The sequence below is a fragment of the Saimiri boliviensis genome, chromosome 2 (genome assembly GCF_048565385.1).
Source record: "Saimiri boliviensis isolate mSaiBol1 chromosome 2, mSaiBol1.pri, whole genome shotgun sequence".
NCBI lineage: Eukaryota > Metazoa > Chordata > Mammalia > Primates > Cebidae > Saimiri > Saimiri boliviensis.
Genome location: NC_133450.1, coordinates 167567804 through 167583464, shown reverse-complemented (window position 1 = coordinate 167583464; position 15661 = coordinate 167567804). Strand labels below are relative to the sequence as shown.

Here is a 15661-nt window from a genome sequence, read left to right as displayed (position 1 = left end):
GTTACTCACTTCCTAACCTTGTTTTAATTTTTATTTTAGTAGGATACTTAAGCACATTGTGACATAGGGCACTGTACTTTAGTATTTTTAATGTTGCCCTTTAGGAGATTATTCAGTTTAAGAATTAAATGAGCATATAATCATTTCTATAACTTTCCAGGAAAGCAACAAAAGTGTATGAGCAATTTCTAAGTAAAATGAAGTCAATGAGTGGTTTAGGTGACTCATCAACCTTAAAGTGAATTGGAGTAGTTTGGCTTTCATCAATTAGAAATAAATATTCTAATTATTTATATGAGTCTTTTGGTTGCCTAGTTAAGCAGGTAGACACTCCTTATAGCCATAGGCTAGGCTGTCTCAGGGATTTATTAATTTGTTCCTCTTTTGTGTTAGAATGGTTCATTTTAAAGGAATGTCCACTTACCTTTAGAGATGACACTTACTCTATAATAAGTGGCAAACTATTTGCATTAACACTAGGCCCATTTAATATGGGCTAAATTGCAGCTACTAATAAAAGCCAGTGGTACATTATTTTGATGTGGGTATTCTGGTCAATGGAGAGATCATTCTTTGAACACTTTAGTCTTTTAAATGTCAGTTCTTTCTAGAGGCTGAAGATCTTTCTAAAGTGTATAACTTCTTTATTTAAAGTATAATATTCATGTCGCAAATCAGTCACTTTCAATAACAGTATGCTATAACGTTCAATGCCGATTTTCTTGTGGAGTCCCCGAGAGGGCTGACCTGGAGGGGCCTGCCAGCTGGGGAAGCACAGGATGTGGGAAGACCCTCAGACAGCCCTGCAGGGTGGATAGCACAGGATCTCATATAAATGGGTAAACTTCTGGCCATTGCCCTGGTCGGCAGCTCCATTGACTTGTTTTGTTCCTGGCTCTGGATTCTGTCTTCTGGATTCAAATTGTAGTTTGTCCAGTGCCGTGCCTTGAGTAACTATACTAGCATATTTTAAGGTAGACAATGGGATGGTCAAAGCTTTTATCTATTTTTACTATTTTTCAGCACAGTGTCATTTTAAAGTGAATAGAATTATTTTATTTAACTTTATTTCTTAACCAGTGCAGACCCAGTTTATATATTTCCTATATCCAATATCTATGCAATTCCTTGCTGTTTATTACTATTGATCTAGGATAAAATGTATTTCTTTTAAGAAACTTCCCAGATTCATTCACATCTGAATCCAGGATGTTTTTTAATACAGTTTTTAAAATTGAAATCTAATTCCAGATTTTTTAAAAAGCTCAGGTAATATTACTGTTAATTACACAAAAAAATTGTTTTTGAATACAATATTGTAGAGGATTAAGCTAAAAGCAGTCTTGTTGTTAAATGAAAAATTAAAAAAAAAATTTTTAAATTTAAAAAATTTTTACCCCAGATTCTTCCAGGTTGTGGTGATACTTAACATCGTAGAAATACATGTATGTAATTAATACTCTAAATTTTTAGGGAATTATTGTTGCGTATCTGGCTTTCAGTCCAAACAGAGATAAAATGATCATGTATACAGAGAAGCACAAATTCAATATGATTTCAACCTGTTAATTAGACTTTCTTTTACTTTCACATAATCAAATGTAAGTAACTTCCCAGAAAATCCAGTGTACAAGAGATACAGCTATTTTGATGCATATTAACACTGACTCAAATGAAATTTGAAATAGGAAGTTTTTTTAGGACCCAGTGATGAACGTTTACATTTGAAAGTTAAAAATGTTCTGTTTTTTTTTTTCAGTAAAAATTCAAAAAAAAAATTAAATAATGAGTGATGTTTTCTACTGTACTTATGGTAATTATCTCTTCTGCTTGAAATTTTATTCTTTGGCCATATAAAGTGACAGATCATTATAACCAATTTGTGGTTATAACAATCAGAAGTAATTGACTAATGATGCTATTTATATTTGGGTAGGGATTAATAGAGAAGTGTGTGTGTGTGTGTGTGTGTGTGTCTGTGCACATGTGTGTATGTGTACTTAAATTTTAGTGTATTTTCTTCATAAGTGAAATGCCAAAAACAATTTGTAAAGCAATTCTGATTTTTTGATTTTCTTCAACTCAAGGATTTTAATCACTTTTTAAGTTTTTTTTTTTTTTTTTTGGTACTTTTAAAGTTTTGAATTATTTTTTTGCAAAAATCTTAAAGTAAAAAAGAACTTTTGTCTTTTCAGTAGAGCAGATGAAAAGGATAGAGATCTTACCATAAAAGCATTTTAAATACCCTCTACATTTACTACTTTACTTGTACAACTTGGATGCCTCTCTATATATTTAGTTTCATTCAAGTTTTCCAGTTTTCATTCTAAAACGGAAGCAAAATACAGAATCCTTTTTCCAAAGGAAAATGTTTGTAGTGTCATGAAAAATGAGAACAGATGGCATTGTAAAGCTTTGGGGAGATGTGTAGCACTTCAATTCAAATTGTTAGGCAAAGTCAGAGACAAATACGTAGTTACCAATTGTTGCAGTTATTTATATGACTTAATTCAAGTATGTAAAACAAAAAGTATAAAGTATAGAATTTTGCTTCTCGTACTAGATAAAAAGTATTTTTCTAACTTATGATCCAGCCTTCACCAAGTGAATGCCCAAGCAACCAGGTTTTATAAGGAAAAAAAAAAAAGTAATCAGGAAAAGCAGTTCTAGTCACTTAAAATGTATTCTGTAATTTTGGGTTTCACAGTGGGCAAGTTTACCCAGCGGCAGTGTGACAGCCTATTAGCAAAATAAATAGATCTTCCAAACTTGGAGTCCTCTGCTCTTTTCCCTCCGCTTTTAAGTAAATTAGCTTTTCAGTGCGTCTGGGCTTGGGTTGTGGTGGGATGCATTAACTTCTCCCCACACTGTTCTGATTGCGCAGCAAAGCGTCCATTACCAGTACCATATCCAAAGTGACGTTTCCATACAGGCTGCCTGCTGTTTCATTCATAACCACAAAACAGACTGAAATGACTTTACTTCTTTTTATAACTTGCAAAGAGTTAATGGACTGTGCTGGCCCCCTGCCAAAACCTTTAAGAAACTTTATTAATGTGTTATGAGGCTGGGACACCATAGTGTGGGATTTTATTGGTTATTCATCTTAATGAATAAAAATATGTATGCACAATTAAAGCCACATTCTCTAGCAATTGCCTTCTAATAAATGTTGAGTCTTTGTCAGTGCACGTCATTTATTTGCTTATCAATTGTGATCCTTCTTCCAAATCCTAAAGTTATCAGCAATGCAATAACATGGACTTAGTTTAAAGAAATACCAGCTTACTATTGGAAATGGACAATTATTCAATGATGAAAAGAACATAAGCGTGTCATAAAAGTGAATTAAAAATATCTCCATGTCAAAACATGTATAATCTACAGCATTTTTCCCATTATATATGAAAAAGGCTGGGCTGTGATGTCTTGATGATTCATAAGACAGAGGCAACATAATTTTGCTATAGATCATATAAGAAAGTGATAGTGGAAAAAAACTTGTCTGAAAACATTTCATTTTTATTTGTGTACAATTTTATTCTTTCATCTCTGTTTCTCTTTCCCTCTTATGGGTGGGGTTTTGCAAGGAAGGGATGAGGGCAGAAATAATATCATATTGTAAATTAAACTTAAAAAACAGATTAAGTGAGTCAGTGGGTCTAGATGAATTTAATACTGGAGTTTGAGAAAAGATGAATGAATATTTTTGCATTTTTTGAATATATGCTTTGTCCTCCAGTTAGACTACTATGTACCTTCAAACAATTGTTTAATGGTCCTCAGTTTATGAGAATAACCCCAAGTACCTAAAATGAAGGAAACTTCTAGGATGTTTTTTGACAAAATGATTTTCATATTATAGTCATCAGAACAGGATAATTTTATACCACTCTATCAAAAGTACTTATTGAAGATTCCTTAAAAAAGAAAAAAAAGCTCTTGTAAGTAAAAATACCAGGAAGATGAGTACATTACACTTTCAAAGTAGTAAAATAAAAACTTAAGCCGTATCTGTTTTTATGAATTTAATCTTAATTCATACTAACATTTCTGAGACATAAAATCATTTCTTATTTTGCCACAAGTAAACATGAGAATAATTTAATTTTCTTGAAGTAACAAATTTAAAATGAAATGTAATTATTTTCTTTTTAAGGACAATTTAACCTTGATGTCAGAATGATTGCCAATTGAAAGAAAAAATCTTTACATTGAACATATATAGGTTTACTCTCTTAGTCTTTTATGAACATCGTATATTGCTTGTTGTATAGATGAATCAGGCTCTGCCTGGAGTTTTAAAAAATTGCCTACCCTGAGGTCACTAAAGTCAGACTGCAAATATGGAATAAAAGTGGAAAGATGATTCTAAAGTGACTTTTGAGGGATAAAACTATTTAGGGAGTAGGAAGTGATCTTTGAAGTCGTCACGCTGATGCATTTGGCCTTGTGAATCTGATGGTGCTGTCCTCTGTATGGGAACCAACCACCTAAATTCAACCAAGGAAATGTTTGACCTTGGACTGTTTCCTTGAGTCCCATGAGAAAGTAATGAACATTATGTTGGTGGATCTGTCTTTCAGGTGGCAATGGAAACCGGCTCTTCTCTGTGGTCATGTTGTCTCTGTAGAAAAACCATCAGACCCTGAAATCTGGTTAAGTACAGCCAAGACTGTAGTAACATTCGTGTGAAAAATGACACATGGGAGACATTAGACTGTCATTTACAAGATGTGGCTTAGAGGGGGAATTACTTGATCCTGTGGTGAAGCTTCAGGACTTTGGTGGGAGATGAAGAGGTTTGTGGGGAAGGAGGAAGGTAGCGGCTTTGAAAAGGGTATCTGGTGTCACACGCAGTCCCTGCATTGAGCTGCTCATGCCGAGCTGGCCCTTTGCCTGTCAGCTGCATGCACGGACTTAGTCCTCAATTTGTGGCACGCTATGGGCAAAAGGGGTTTTCTGGGCTCATCCTTCTCCCAGTTTGTGCATATTACCAAACCACAACATAAACTCACCACAGTCAGCTGCCTCCACTCAAGGGAGGCTTTTGCCAGGAAAACTGGGAAGGTATGTGTCAAAAATTAGAAAATCCTGACTAAGGAGGCCTGTAATTGCAGAGGTGAAAACTCTACCTGTACTGTATTTCTTTTTCTGTCCAGTGGTGACACCTCTAATTTGGGAAGACAGTCATTTAGATTGGATCCCGGGGTCGGTCTGGCTTGGGTTTAATTCCTGGCTTTTTTGGTTACTAGTTGGATAGCCTTAGGCAAGTTTTCTCATCTGAAAATGGGAATAATAATAATAGCACCCCTTAGTGTTATTGCAAGGATGAACTCTACGGATGCTGTACTATTGAGAACAGTATTGGGAATGTAAACAAATAATGACTGTTAGCCTTACTGTTATTTGATTACTGTTCATCTAGAAGGTATTTGCTGATGAAGAGGAGGATAATCTAACGTCGTAAGCACATACAGTATATGGAATAATGGGGTTTTACACAACTAATTGCCTTTTAGCCTCACTGGAATCCTTTCAGTTGTAGGTGACAGTATTATATACATCGCACTGTCTTATGCAGTCAGTAAGACAGAGTATGACTTCCAAAAACTGTATTCTAGTTGGGGATATAAAATATACCTACTTGGCAATATGTATCAAATATGACTGAAACTAAGACACAGGCAAAATCTGAAACTATCGCTAAGTTTTTTTTTTTGTAAAACATGTCTGAATCTCATAACTCTCTATGTAATAGCACAGGGTCTCTTTGCAGGTACTAGGTGGTCAGTCAACACTTACTGAATTCTTCTGTTTGTTGAGCAGATTGTTGTTTCAGAATTTGGAAACAAGGAAGAAAAGATAATAAGTTAGCGGTATCAAACTATAAAATCTCATGAAAGGAAAGAAAATTAGCTCAAGTTTTAAGAGTGTTAGTAAGGGCCAGGCCCAGTGGCTCACACCTGTAATCCCAGCACTTTGTGAAGCTGAGGCAGGAAGATTGCTTGAGCTCAGGAGTTCGAGGCCAGCCTGGGCAGTATGGTGAAACCCTGTCTCTAACAAAAATACAAAAAATTAGCCGGGCACATCTGTGGTCTTTTCAGATGTGCATGGTGGTATGCACCTGTAATCCCAGCTACTTAGGAGGCTGAGGCAGGAGAATTGCTTGAATCTGGGAGGTGGAAGTTGCAGTGAGACAAGATTGTGCCATTGCACTCCAACCTGGGTGACAGAGTGAGACGAAATCTAAAAAAAAAAAAAAAAAAAAAAAAAAGTCCAAGGAAAGTGTGTGTGTGTACCTGTGTATATATGTGTTTTTCAGGTAACTGCTGGAGAATAGACATTATTCCAAATATACCATTAAAGAGACATTAGATTTTCTTCTCTTATAATGGGGATTTAAAAAAATTAAGTAAACAAAATATTGGTGTGGCTGTGTTGAGTGTGTGGACATATAATATAATTCAAGCTAGAATGGCTGGGCATTTAGTGAATAAGCACTATGATGAATACCACCAGTTTGTGTCAGCATTATGGAATTCATCTTTCACCTCTGAATTATCTTTCAGTGAAGGCAAGAATGTTGGATTCAGTTGAAGCTTAGATTACTGAACAGTAATCACTGCCAATGATGATTACAGGAGTACACCGGGCCTAATGTGTCTCTCAACCTGAGCTTAAACTTGTGGAACAGTCTAAAAGAAAAATCCAGACCTCATTATGTAATATTTGGCAGCTGTGAACATAGAATTTTAGCTGGAATTTAAGTTTAATGGAGAATAAAAGGACAGAGACAATATATACCTTGTGTGTATATTGAAGGTGCACTTATGAAGTGTTTTAAAAAATTTATTCTTCAAGTGTTTTTTATATTCCTACTATGAACATGCAGTTCCATGCAGTCTCTCCATCCAGTCTTCCCGCCCTTCCACCTTTCCGTTCCCCTTCCTTCCTTCCTTCCCTCTCTCCCATCCTCTTTTTCCACCTTCCCTCCATCCCTCTCTTGCTTCCTCCCTCCCTCCCTCCTTCCTTCCTTCTTTCCTTCTTTCCTCCCTCCCTCCCTCCCTCCCTCCTTCCCTCCTTCCTTCCTTCCTTCTTTCCTCCCTCCCTCCTTTCCTCCCTCCCTCCTTCCCTCCCTCCCTCCCTCCCTCCTTCCCTCCCTCCCTCCTTCCTTCCCCCAATTTTTGTCCCACCTTTGGTCACCCCTTAGAACTTATTTACAGAGACTATGTATTTGATCTCGATTTTTTCCAGTGTTATGCCTCAAACATAGTTAATTCGTCAAAATTTTTTGAAGGAAAATTCGTATTATTTTAATTACGTTCACATACAGAACACTCGGCAGTGTACATTGAACCCAGTGTAGCGGCACGTTCTTTAGCCTGCGCCTTTGCAAGCCTGGCAGTGGGAGCCACGGACGTGGGACCCGGGCCGTGGCCCCCGCAGGGACGGCGGATCTCGTCTTACCTGCGGTCGTAGTCGGTCCTGACAGCTTCCGCCAGCTTGGCCGAAGCTCCTCTGCCTTCCCAGTTCACCTGTGTGACGACGACCGTGGCGCAGGTGTTCCCGTGGACGAGACCTCCCCTTGGTAGCGCAGGGAGGGACCCCGTTTTACCACGCGGGGCAGACGGGAGGGCAGACGGCTTGCGGGGCCCATGCGCAGTCAGCACCGCCTGGGCTGTCGCCTTCGCCACCCAAATGGCGACGCTGCGAACGCCTGCTCGGAGGACCGCTGGCTTCTCCGTGGGGACGCCCCCTTCGCCCGCAGCCTCTGCTCCTCTTGCGTGGTCTCCGCTCTGAGCTGCGGGCCGAGAGGCCGAGTGGCCGTCTGGCGGTGAGAGGAACGGTTTTCCACGTGAGCGGCGCAGGCCCGGGTGAGCCGGCTGACCGCGGGAGGCGCTGAGCAGCTCACGGAGCAGGCCTCTCGGCCGCCGCGGCCTGGCGTGGCGGGGCCGTTCCACAGAGCGGGTCCTGGATGTGCTGTCCCGTGCCGGGGTTCTCGGGCCTCTTCTCGGACCGGGGACTCGCCCCTTCCTCAGCCTCCCGCTTCGGCGGGGCGGCGGGGCCGCGGCCGCCTCCTCTCCCTTCGGCGGCTTGGGCGGCGGGCGGGGCGGGGGAGACCCGACGCCTCACCCTTTGGGGCCTCGGCCGTGCAAGGGTCTGAAACGGTTTCCCTTCGTTAGCGTTATTTTAGCGAGGTAAGAGAAACACAGCCTTTTGCAGGCCGAGGAGAGACGCCGCTGTTTGGCTTTCGTTTTGCGGACACGCAGGCTGTGACGGAGACCCTCAGCCGCCACCGCAGGCGGGGCGCGCGGGCCCGGCTCCTGCTTCCCTACGGCCTGTTTCAGTTGGGTCAGAATCTTTTTTAACCTTTTTTTTTTTTTTCTTCCCCTGCAAATCAGACTAGTGTCTTTAATCGGCAGAAACTGCTGCGGGCATGACGTGTGGCGGAGGCGCCGAGGTCAGCAGCATTCCGTAACGGACCCCGCGTCCCCATTTTCTAACCGGTAGTGTTCTGACACTGCTTCGGAGCTGGTTTTTCCAACAGCTTTACCACCACACGGAAGTTGCGGTTCCAAGGCTTTTTAGGAGGGAACTACACATTTTGGCTTCCTGGGAGACAGACTTCAGGCCCTGCCCGGGTGGCAGGGTTGGCCTTTGCCCTTGGTGAGGCGGGCGCAGGCCGGCGACATTTCAGGAGGCCGCTTGGCAGCCATTTTAGATCCTGCCCGCGCGTAGAGCTCCTGGCTGCCAAAAACTGCAGCCGCTCCGTGCCAAGACACTCTTGGCAGTGGAGATAAACTTTGTAGAGATACACAGTCCAGAAATATCTTATAATTACAAAGCACAGGGGGCAGAATGTTTTTACAATACAGCTGTGCTAATGTAAACATTTAATTTGGCAGCCTTCTCCACCCACTTTTCAATTAACCGGGTTTATGCAGATACTTTAGGTCTGTAATAAACTTTATTGCTACTTCTCTTAGAGCGCAGTTTATGAAACACAGATTGGAGGGGCTTTTTTGAGGGGTTTTCCATCCATTTAGGAAAGCACATTGTGAATGTTACGTTGCCGTGAAGGGGAAGGGTAGCTTTCTGTCTCAAGAGCTGCCATGGGCCTGGCTTAGCTGAAACAATTGCTGTAGAAAAAAAAAAAAAAATGTGGGGGCTGTCTCCTTTGGCTTCTAAAGCACGCATGCAAGAGGCTATTAATAGAAAGAGGTAAAAATCACTTACGTAGCTACCAAAAAGACACTTGTGTTAGTGATCATTAAAAAAGATAAATGTCCCCTGCAATGCATGAGACTGTTTCAGAGATAAATTCCCAATAACAGTTCTTACAGATATAATTATAATAATTGTGTGATCGCCATGATAATTATTCTTATGGAGTGAAAGAAATAATTTTCTATGTAAGTAGCATTCAGCTGTTCAGCTCACAAAGCTAGTCAATAGATCCTTTTCAGCTAACCTAAAAAATGGTAGAGGTCATGGAGTTTTAAAGCTAAATTTGGCATTAATCGACGTTGTAGAAAGGATTTTTTTTCATAAGCAATATGACATCACAATCCATGATATCTCTTTGCATAGATTTGCTTACACATTTCTCAGATAAGTAAGAGAAAATCATATAAAATGCTATACATATAGGCTGTTTTACTAAAAGACAAAAAATGTACAGTTGATATTTTTATGTCATTCCATTTAGAAACTTTGCCTTGGTTATGTTTTTTTTTTTTTTTTTTTTAATTAGATTTTGTTTTTCCTTAAGGATGGATTTTAGTAGCAGAAAGCCAATTTTTATGATGTTTTCTCTCAGGACACCCTTTGAGACTTTCATTTACTCTGACTCTATCAATATTCTGCAATGGGTGTGACCACAAAGTAATTTTCATTCTGAAATAGTATTTGACTCTTCAGCTTCCAAACTAGTCAGTAGATCCGTTTCAGCTGTTCTGAAAGATAATAGAGGTCACGGAATTTTAAATCTGTGGTCTCATTATTTTATAGTCTCATTATTTTATGCTGCAATAGCTGTTTTGTCGTCATACCACGTTTACACAGTCTCCTTATCACAGCTAAACAATGCTTTTGCAGTCTGTGGCTTTTAGTCTCTCATGTTTTAGTTACTACAAACAAAAATTAAATGAAAAAGTGTATCCCATACTAAATCTTTGTGTGTGTGTGTGTGTGTGTGTGTGTGGTCCATTTTTATTTTCAAAATGTAATGATTACAGATTCTCCTTATTTGTAAATTTGTAAATTTTATTTTATTTTTATTTTTTATCTATTTTTTTTAATTGCATTTTAGGTTTTGGGGTACATGTGAAGAACATGCAAGGTTGTTGCATAGGTACACACGTGGCAGTGTGATTTGCTGCCTTCCTCCCCATCACCTATATCTGGCATTTCTCCCCATGCCATCTCTCCCCAACTCCCCATCCCCCGCCGTCCCTCCCCTGTTTTCCCCAGACAGACCCCAGTGTGTGATGCTCCCCTTTTTAGAGAGTACATTTTAACCTGGTGGCAAGTGGATGAAAGTCAACATAGTACAAATGAAACTGTGAGCTGCATGAAGACAGGAACAAATCATTTTTTATTGACTGTTGTAGACTGAGTTCCACGGATGATACATGGACCATTGCAGGTGTTTAGTCCTTTCAAAAAAATAAACAAATGAATAAATGTCATCTGTGTATGTCACAATCAGAATATTGAATGTTAACTACCTGTATAAATTGATAGCTGATTATGACCTTTTTTTTAAAAAAAAAAAAAAGATTGCTTTTGTGTGTGTATGAGAGATGGAGTTTTACTCTTATTGTCCAGGCTGGAGTGCAGTGGTGCAATCTCGGCCCACCGCAAGCTCTGCCAAATGATTCTCCTGCATCAGCCTCCCAAGTAGCTGGGATTACAGGCATGTGCTACCACGCCTGGCTAATTTTGTATTTTTAGTAGAGATAGGGCCTCTCCATGTTGGTTAGGCTTGTCTCGAACTCCCAACCTCAGATGATCCACCTGTCATGGCCTCCTAAAGTGATGGGATTACAGGAGTGAACTGCTGTGCCCGGCCTAAGATTGCTTTGTCTTTCTTTTGGGAGTTAATCCTCTTTGTCTCAATTTCTTCATGGGTGGTACATCCAAGACAATATTTTTATGCCATTTAAATAGATTCCTAAAATTATGCAGGGTAAGTTGGGATACAGGAGGTCGCAGTCTTGTAGAGAAGCAATGTAATGCACTGGTCGGGTTCTGCACTGAAGTGTGAGCAAGACAGTATGGGCTCCAGTGGGAGTCCTCATTAGATGGGGCAATAAGGTTCAGGAAGAATGTAACAGATGAAATTCAAGGGCTTTTAAAGATGAATAAGGAGTTTGTCTTGCATCAAATAAGGGATATTCCAGGCATAGAAAGCATATGAGCAAAGGCACAGCCCTTAAGTTGCACGGCATATTCTAGGAATGATAAGAAGTTGGGTGTAGGTGTGAGGGAGGGTTAAGGGTGATGGTTTCTGTGAGAGTGAGGCTAAGCTGGGGCCAAGTTATGGAGCAGCTTGAACGCTTTACTAAGGAGGTTGTAGATTATTCCGGCTAGCAATTGGAAACCACCAAGGTGTTTTAAGGAGTGAAATGTTGTGATTCCCGGTGGCTGTGCAGAGGATGGAGTCTGGTTATAGTGTGAAGAGTGAATCATAATGGCCTGAAGAGGCTGAGGCAATTGTGAGGTAAAAACTTGGAGCTTCGTTAGGGACCTAGCACCAGTTGGGATGGAGATGGGGAAATGGGCTGGAAAGGTAGATAGAGTCTGGGCTGACAGCTGAATATGAGGCTTTAAGATGTCGTTTCCAGAATGAGCATTTTCAGCTTGGGAAACTGAGTGACTGTGAGTGCCATTAATTGAGATATGGATTGTTTGGGGGAGGGGGGTGAGACTGTACAAAGGTTGTATACCAGCAACATCAGGAGGAGTTGTGCAGTTCAGTAAGAGGTTAGGGCTAGATGTGGAGATATGGAGTTCTCAAAAAAATGGGTAGTATTTATATACATGGATCTAGTTGGATTTGCTGAGGGGGAGTGTACAAAGACAAGAAGATGGCCAGGTTGGACGGGTTGTCTTTGGGATCACCAATATTTAAGGGACCAACAGAAGAGAAGGAGATAGCCATCAAGACAAGAAAGAAGCCCTCAGAAATAGAGGATTGGATCTAGAAAGGAGTGGTGGTGCCCTAAAGGAAAAGGGAAGGAGAATTTCCAAAAGTTAGGGATAATTAGTATGAAAAATCAAGAAGAGTCTGGGAAAGTCAAGTTGTTATCTTAAAAAAATAGTAATTTTGGGGGCCGGGCGCTGTGGCTCAAGCCTGTAATCCCAGCACTTTGGGAGGCTGAGGGGGGTGGATCACAAGGTCAAGAGATCGAGACCATCCTGGTCAACATGGTGAAACCCCGTCTCTACTAAAAATACAAAAAAATTAACTGGGCATGGCAGCGCGTGCCTGTAATCCCAGCTACTCAGGAGGCTGAGGCAGGAGAATTGCCTGATCCCAGGAGGCGGAGGTTGCGGTGAGCTGAGATCGCGCCATTGCACTCCAGCCTGGGTAACAAGAGCGAAACTCCGTCTCAAAAAAAAAAAATAAAATAAAAAATAAAATAGTAATTTTGGAGCTGCAACACACACTTAGACTTAACTGATCCTCAGAGCTAGTGTTAGGCATGAGGATTATTATTTTCTTATCTCAGATTGTGATCAGAGAGTACATGAGTTTTGGTATTTTATTTTATTCCTCGGTCTAACTCCACTGAAACAGATTCTGGGGTACTGGGTTGCTTAAAGGATGAATGTTCTGTGGACTTTAAGAAACTTCTGGTGAAAACAATGGATTATGTTTATTGTAATCTGTCTCCTCTACCAATTCTGAGAGGAAATTTGCATTTTCTTCCTCAAATTTCACCCTTGGCTACTAAATGTTTAGGAGGAGAAGCTAATTTGAAATTTTGGTTTGAGTTTTGAAGAAGGCATGAACAGTTTCACAGAAAATAGAAGGAAATATGCCAACGACTGAGTACACCCCTTTGAACTGCTCTTACCACGCCTTCAGACCTAGGGACAAAATCATGCTCCAGGCTCCAGGTGCCTGGATTCACTCTGTTAGCAGCAGCAGAGAGGAGCCGTTTGTTTGCACAATCCCCTCTGCTCCCGTTCTCCCTGTGTCATTCCCCATGTTAGCAGTAAAAGATTCAGAAAGTGGTGATTTTATGCGAGTACATACGGAATTACATTAGCAAATATGATTGAGCCAACTAATGTGTAAATAAAAACAATAGCTGACTAGAAACTGGGTACAGCTCTGCAGTCTCCCTGGATATCTTCAAGAGTTTTGTGAAATTAAAAAGGAAATGCCTGGATCCTCCAAATGAACTGAAGTCATAATCAGTCTGCAGTGTTGACTTGTGAGTTTCTTTTAAATAAAAATAAATGAGCAAGTGGAAGCCTTTTTTTTTTAGGTTTTATTGAAGTTAGAGTTTTTTTTTTTTTGTTTTGTTTTTAATTGCATTTTAGGTTTGGGGGTACATGTGAACAACATGCAAGATTGGCTAAAACCAAAAGGACAAACATACATGGCCCTTTCACACAGTAAAATGACTGTAAGCGTAACGAGACTCCAACACATCTTTCCTTTTTTTGTTGTTTTAAGTTTGCCCAGCGCTTAACGTTCTAAGATGCTGCCTTACCACTTCCTTAAGGAAACACAAACGGGCAAGTTAAGTTTTTGAAAGTAAAGGAGGATCCTGTTTAAGTAGATTAGGGTCTGGCATGCCATTTTACTTTATCAGGCATTTACAGCCGGGGATGTACACTGTAGCCGGCTGTGACTTGCCAATTAGCTGGGCTTTCCCCACAGTTTCTGGTTTGGCAGGGAAGAGGTGGTTCACCCTGCAGCACTACTGCCTGCCAAGGACACATGGCCAGCTCCCGGCTTCCTGTCTTCCTCTTTGTGTGCTGGCCTTGCCTTCCAGGGAGCTGCCAGAACACAATTGCCAAAAAAGTCTTCCTTCGGAAAGGTCAAGTAACCTCAAGTCACCTATGCCAATATTTGTGTTTTCTTTTTAATCCTTCTGTGCTCGACTTGGAGAACGCTATAGAAGCGAACATGCAGAGTGGAACCTGGGTCACTTTGGATCACTTGGATAAAGCAATAGAACCCAAAGAATCCCTTGGCCAGTCAGGGTATGATGTTTCAAGTAGAATTCTATTTAAAGTGCTGGGAAGTGTGATAGAGTTCAGAATGGTTCAGTGTGGATCTGGATTTAGTTGCTTTTTAGGATTCACTGTACACATGTGATTTTTGGCCAAAGCTGGTGCATCACATGGCAGGAGGAGAGAGAAAAGTGGAGATTGGTTTTGGCTTAAGGACTGCATTTTTGTTTGTTTGTGTTTTCAGGACTATCTATAGTCACATGCTGCCTTTTGCTTTCCAGTTTGGTGTCTGTGAACAAACATCAGCAGCCAAGTGCCTTGTACACTGGCTGAGAACAATGTCCGGGAGTTACCTGGGGTGCTTGATGAGAGCACTTTCTTGGCCCCAGCTTTGCTGTGCTAGTCCCAGTCATTGCGGGGGAGGTCGAGGGATCTGAATTTCTAACAGGCATCTCAAATGAATCTGATGCTCACTAGAACTTTGTGGACTGAATGTGTCACTGACTGTGAAATGACAATAAGGCAAGTAGCATTTATTGTCCTGATACAGCAAGCTGTTCTACTTCTCCTTTAACTGATCTTTTTGGAGATCTGTGTTTAATGGGAATCTAGATTTTATGCAAATCTCCACTGACAACCAACACTTTGCAGAAGACTGAAATTTTAAAAACCTGTTACTACAAGAAAGTTTGATCCAAATAATTGTTCCTGATTTAAACTACGTTTTAGGATTATTTATAAGGTGTTTTTAAACGACATGTAGGATGCCATAGTAAACATCGTAAATGACTTTAGAAGGCTCCCTCCCCATAGCGCACACTGTGAATCATGCTCCTTAGAGATGTGCAGTGTGAGGATCTAGTGATGTCTATTATGGAAGGGAAATCCCATGTCTCTAATACTTCATAAAGCAAAGCTTTTCTTATTTACTTTGAAAAAATTCCATTTAAGGAATATGGAATTCTTAAAGTGCCTAAACCTTAGCCACCTACTAATTCTCATGTCTGTTGGTAATTAATATTGGGGGCAATGTGTGTTCTGTCTGTAGACTCCAAGAGAGTTCAGTATCGCCTCAACATTCGTTTTTGGCTTTTCATGTAAAATTGTCCACAACACTTTCTTCCTAAGCTCTGTTTAATTTTTTGTGTGTCTTTTGTACCTTGAGATATGCTGTGTTTTTTGCTGAGAATGGTGTAGCTGTGAACATTGTTGTCATTGTTTTGTAGCATTCATAGTGTGAGGCCCAGATTAACTTTATAATTTACCTTTTTTCCGTAAGTTTTTTCCAAAATTTGCTAAAAAGCTGCAGCCTCAGGGATACCTCTGACTTTCTGACACAACTAACAAATGGTACACTAAGTTGGAACACATGTTCTGTGAAAGTTTACCTATAGCCTTGAGTTCCAAATTTGCAACTTCAGCATCTTCTGTTGAAAATAAACAGCATATTTTTTCTTAAACT

At 40.4% G+C, this 15661-nt stretch overlaps 1 protein-coding gene across 17 annotated transcripts in view; it reads left to right on the top strand.

The window, feature by feature from the left end:
- The window catches only part of NFIB (nuclear factor I B), a 236749-nt gene that overhangs the window by 104247 nt on the left and 116841 nt on the right, over positions 1-15661 (top strand). Inside the window, exon 1 of one of the 17 annotated variants that reach the window (XM_074394842.1) lies at positions 8147-14063. The exons of the other annotated variants lie outside the window; for them this stretch is intronic. Within the exon in view, the coding sequence (XP_074250943.1) occupies positions 13964-14063 (100 nt within the window). The 5' untranslated portion in view covers positions 8147-13963. Of the gene's footprint in view, positions 1-8146; positions 14064-15661 lie in introns of those variants that run through there. 17 annotated transcript variants of the gene reach the window in all.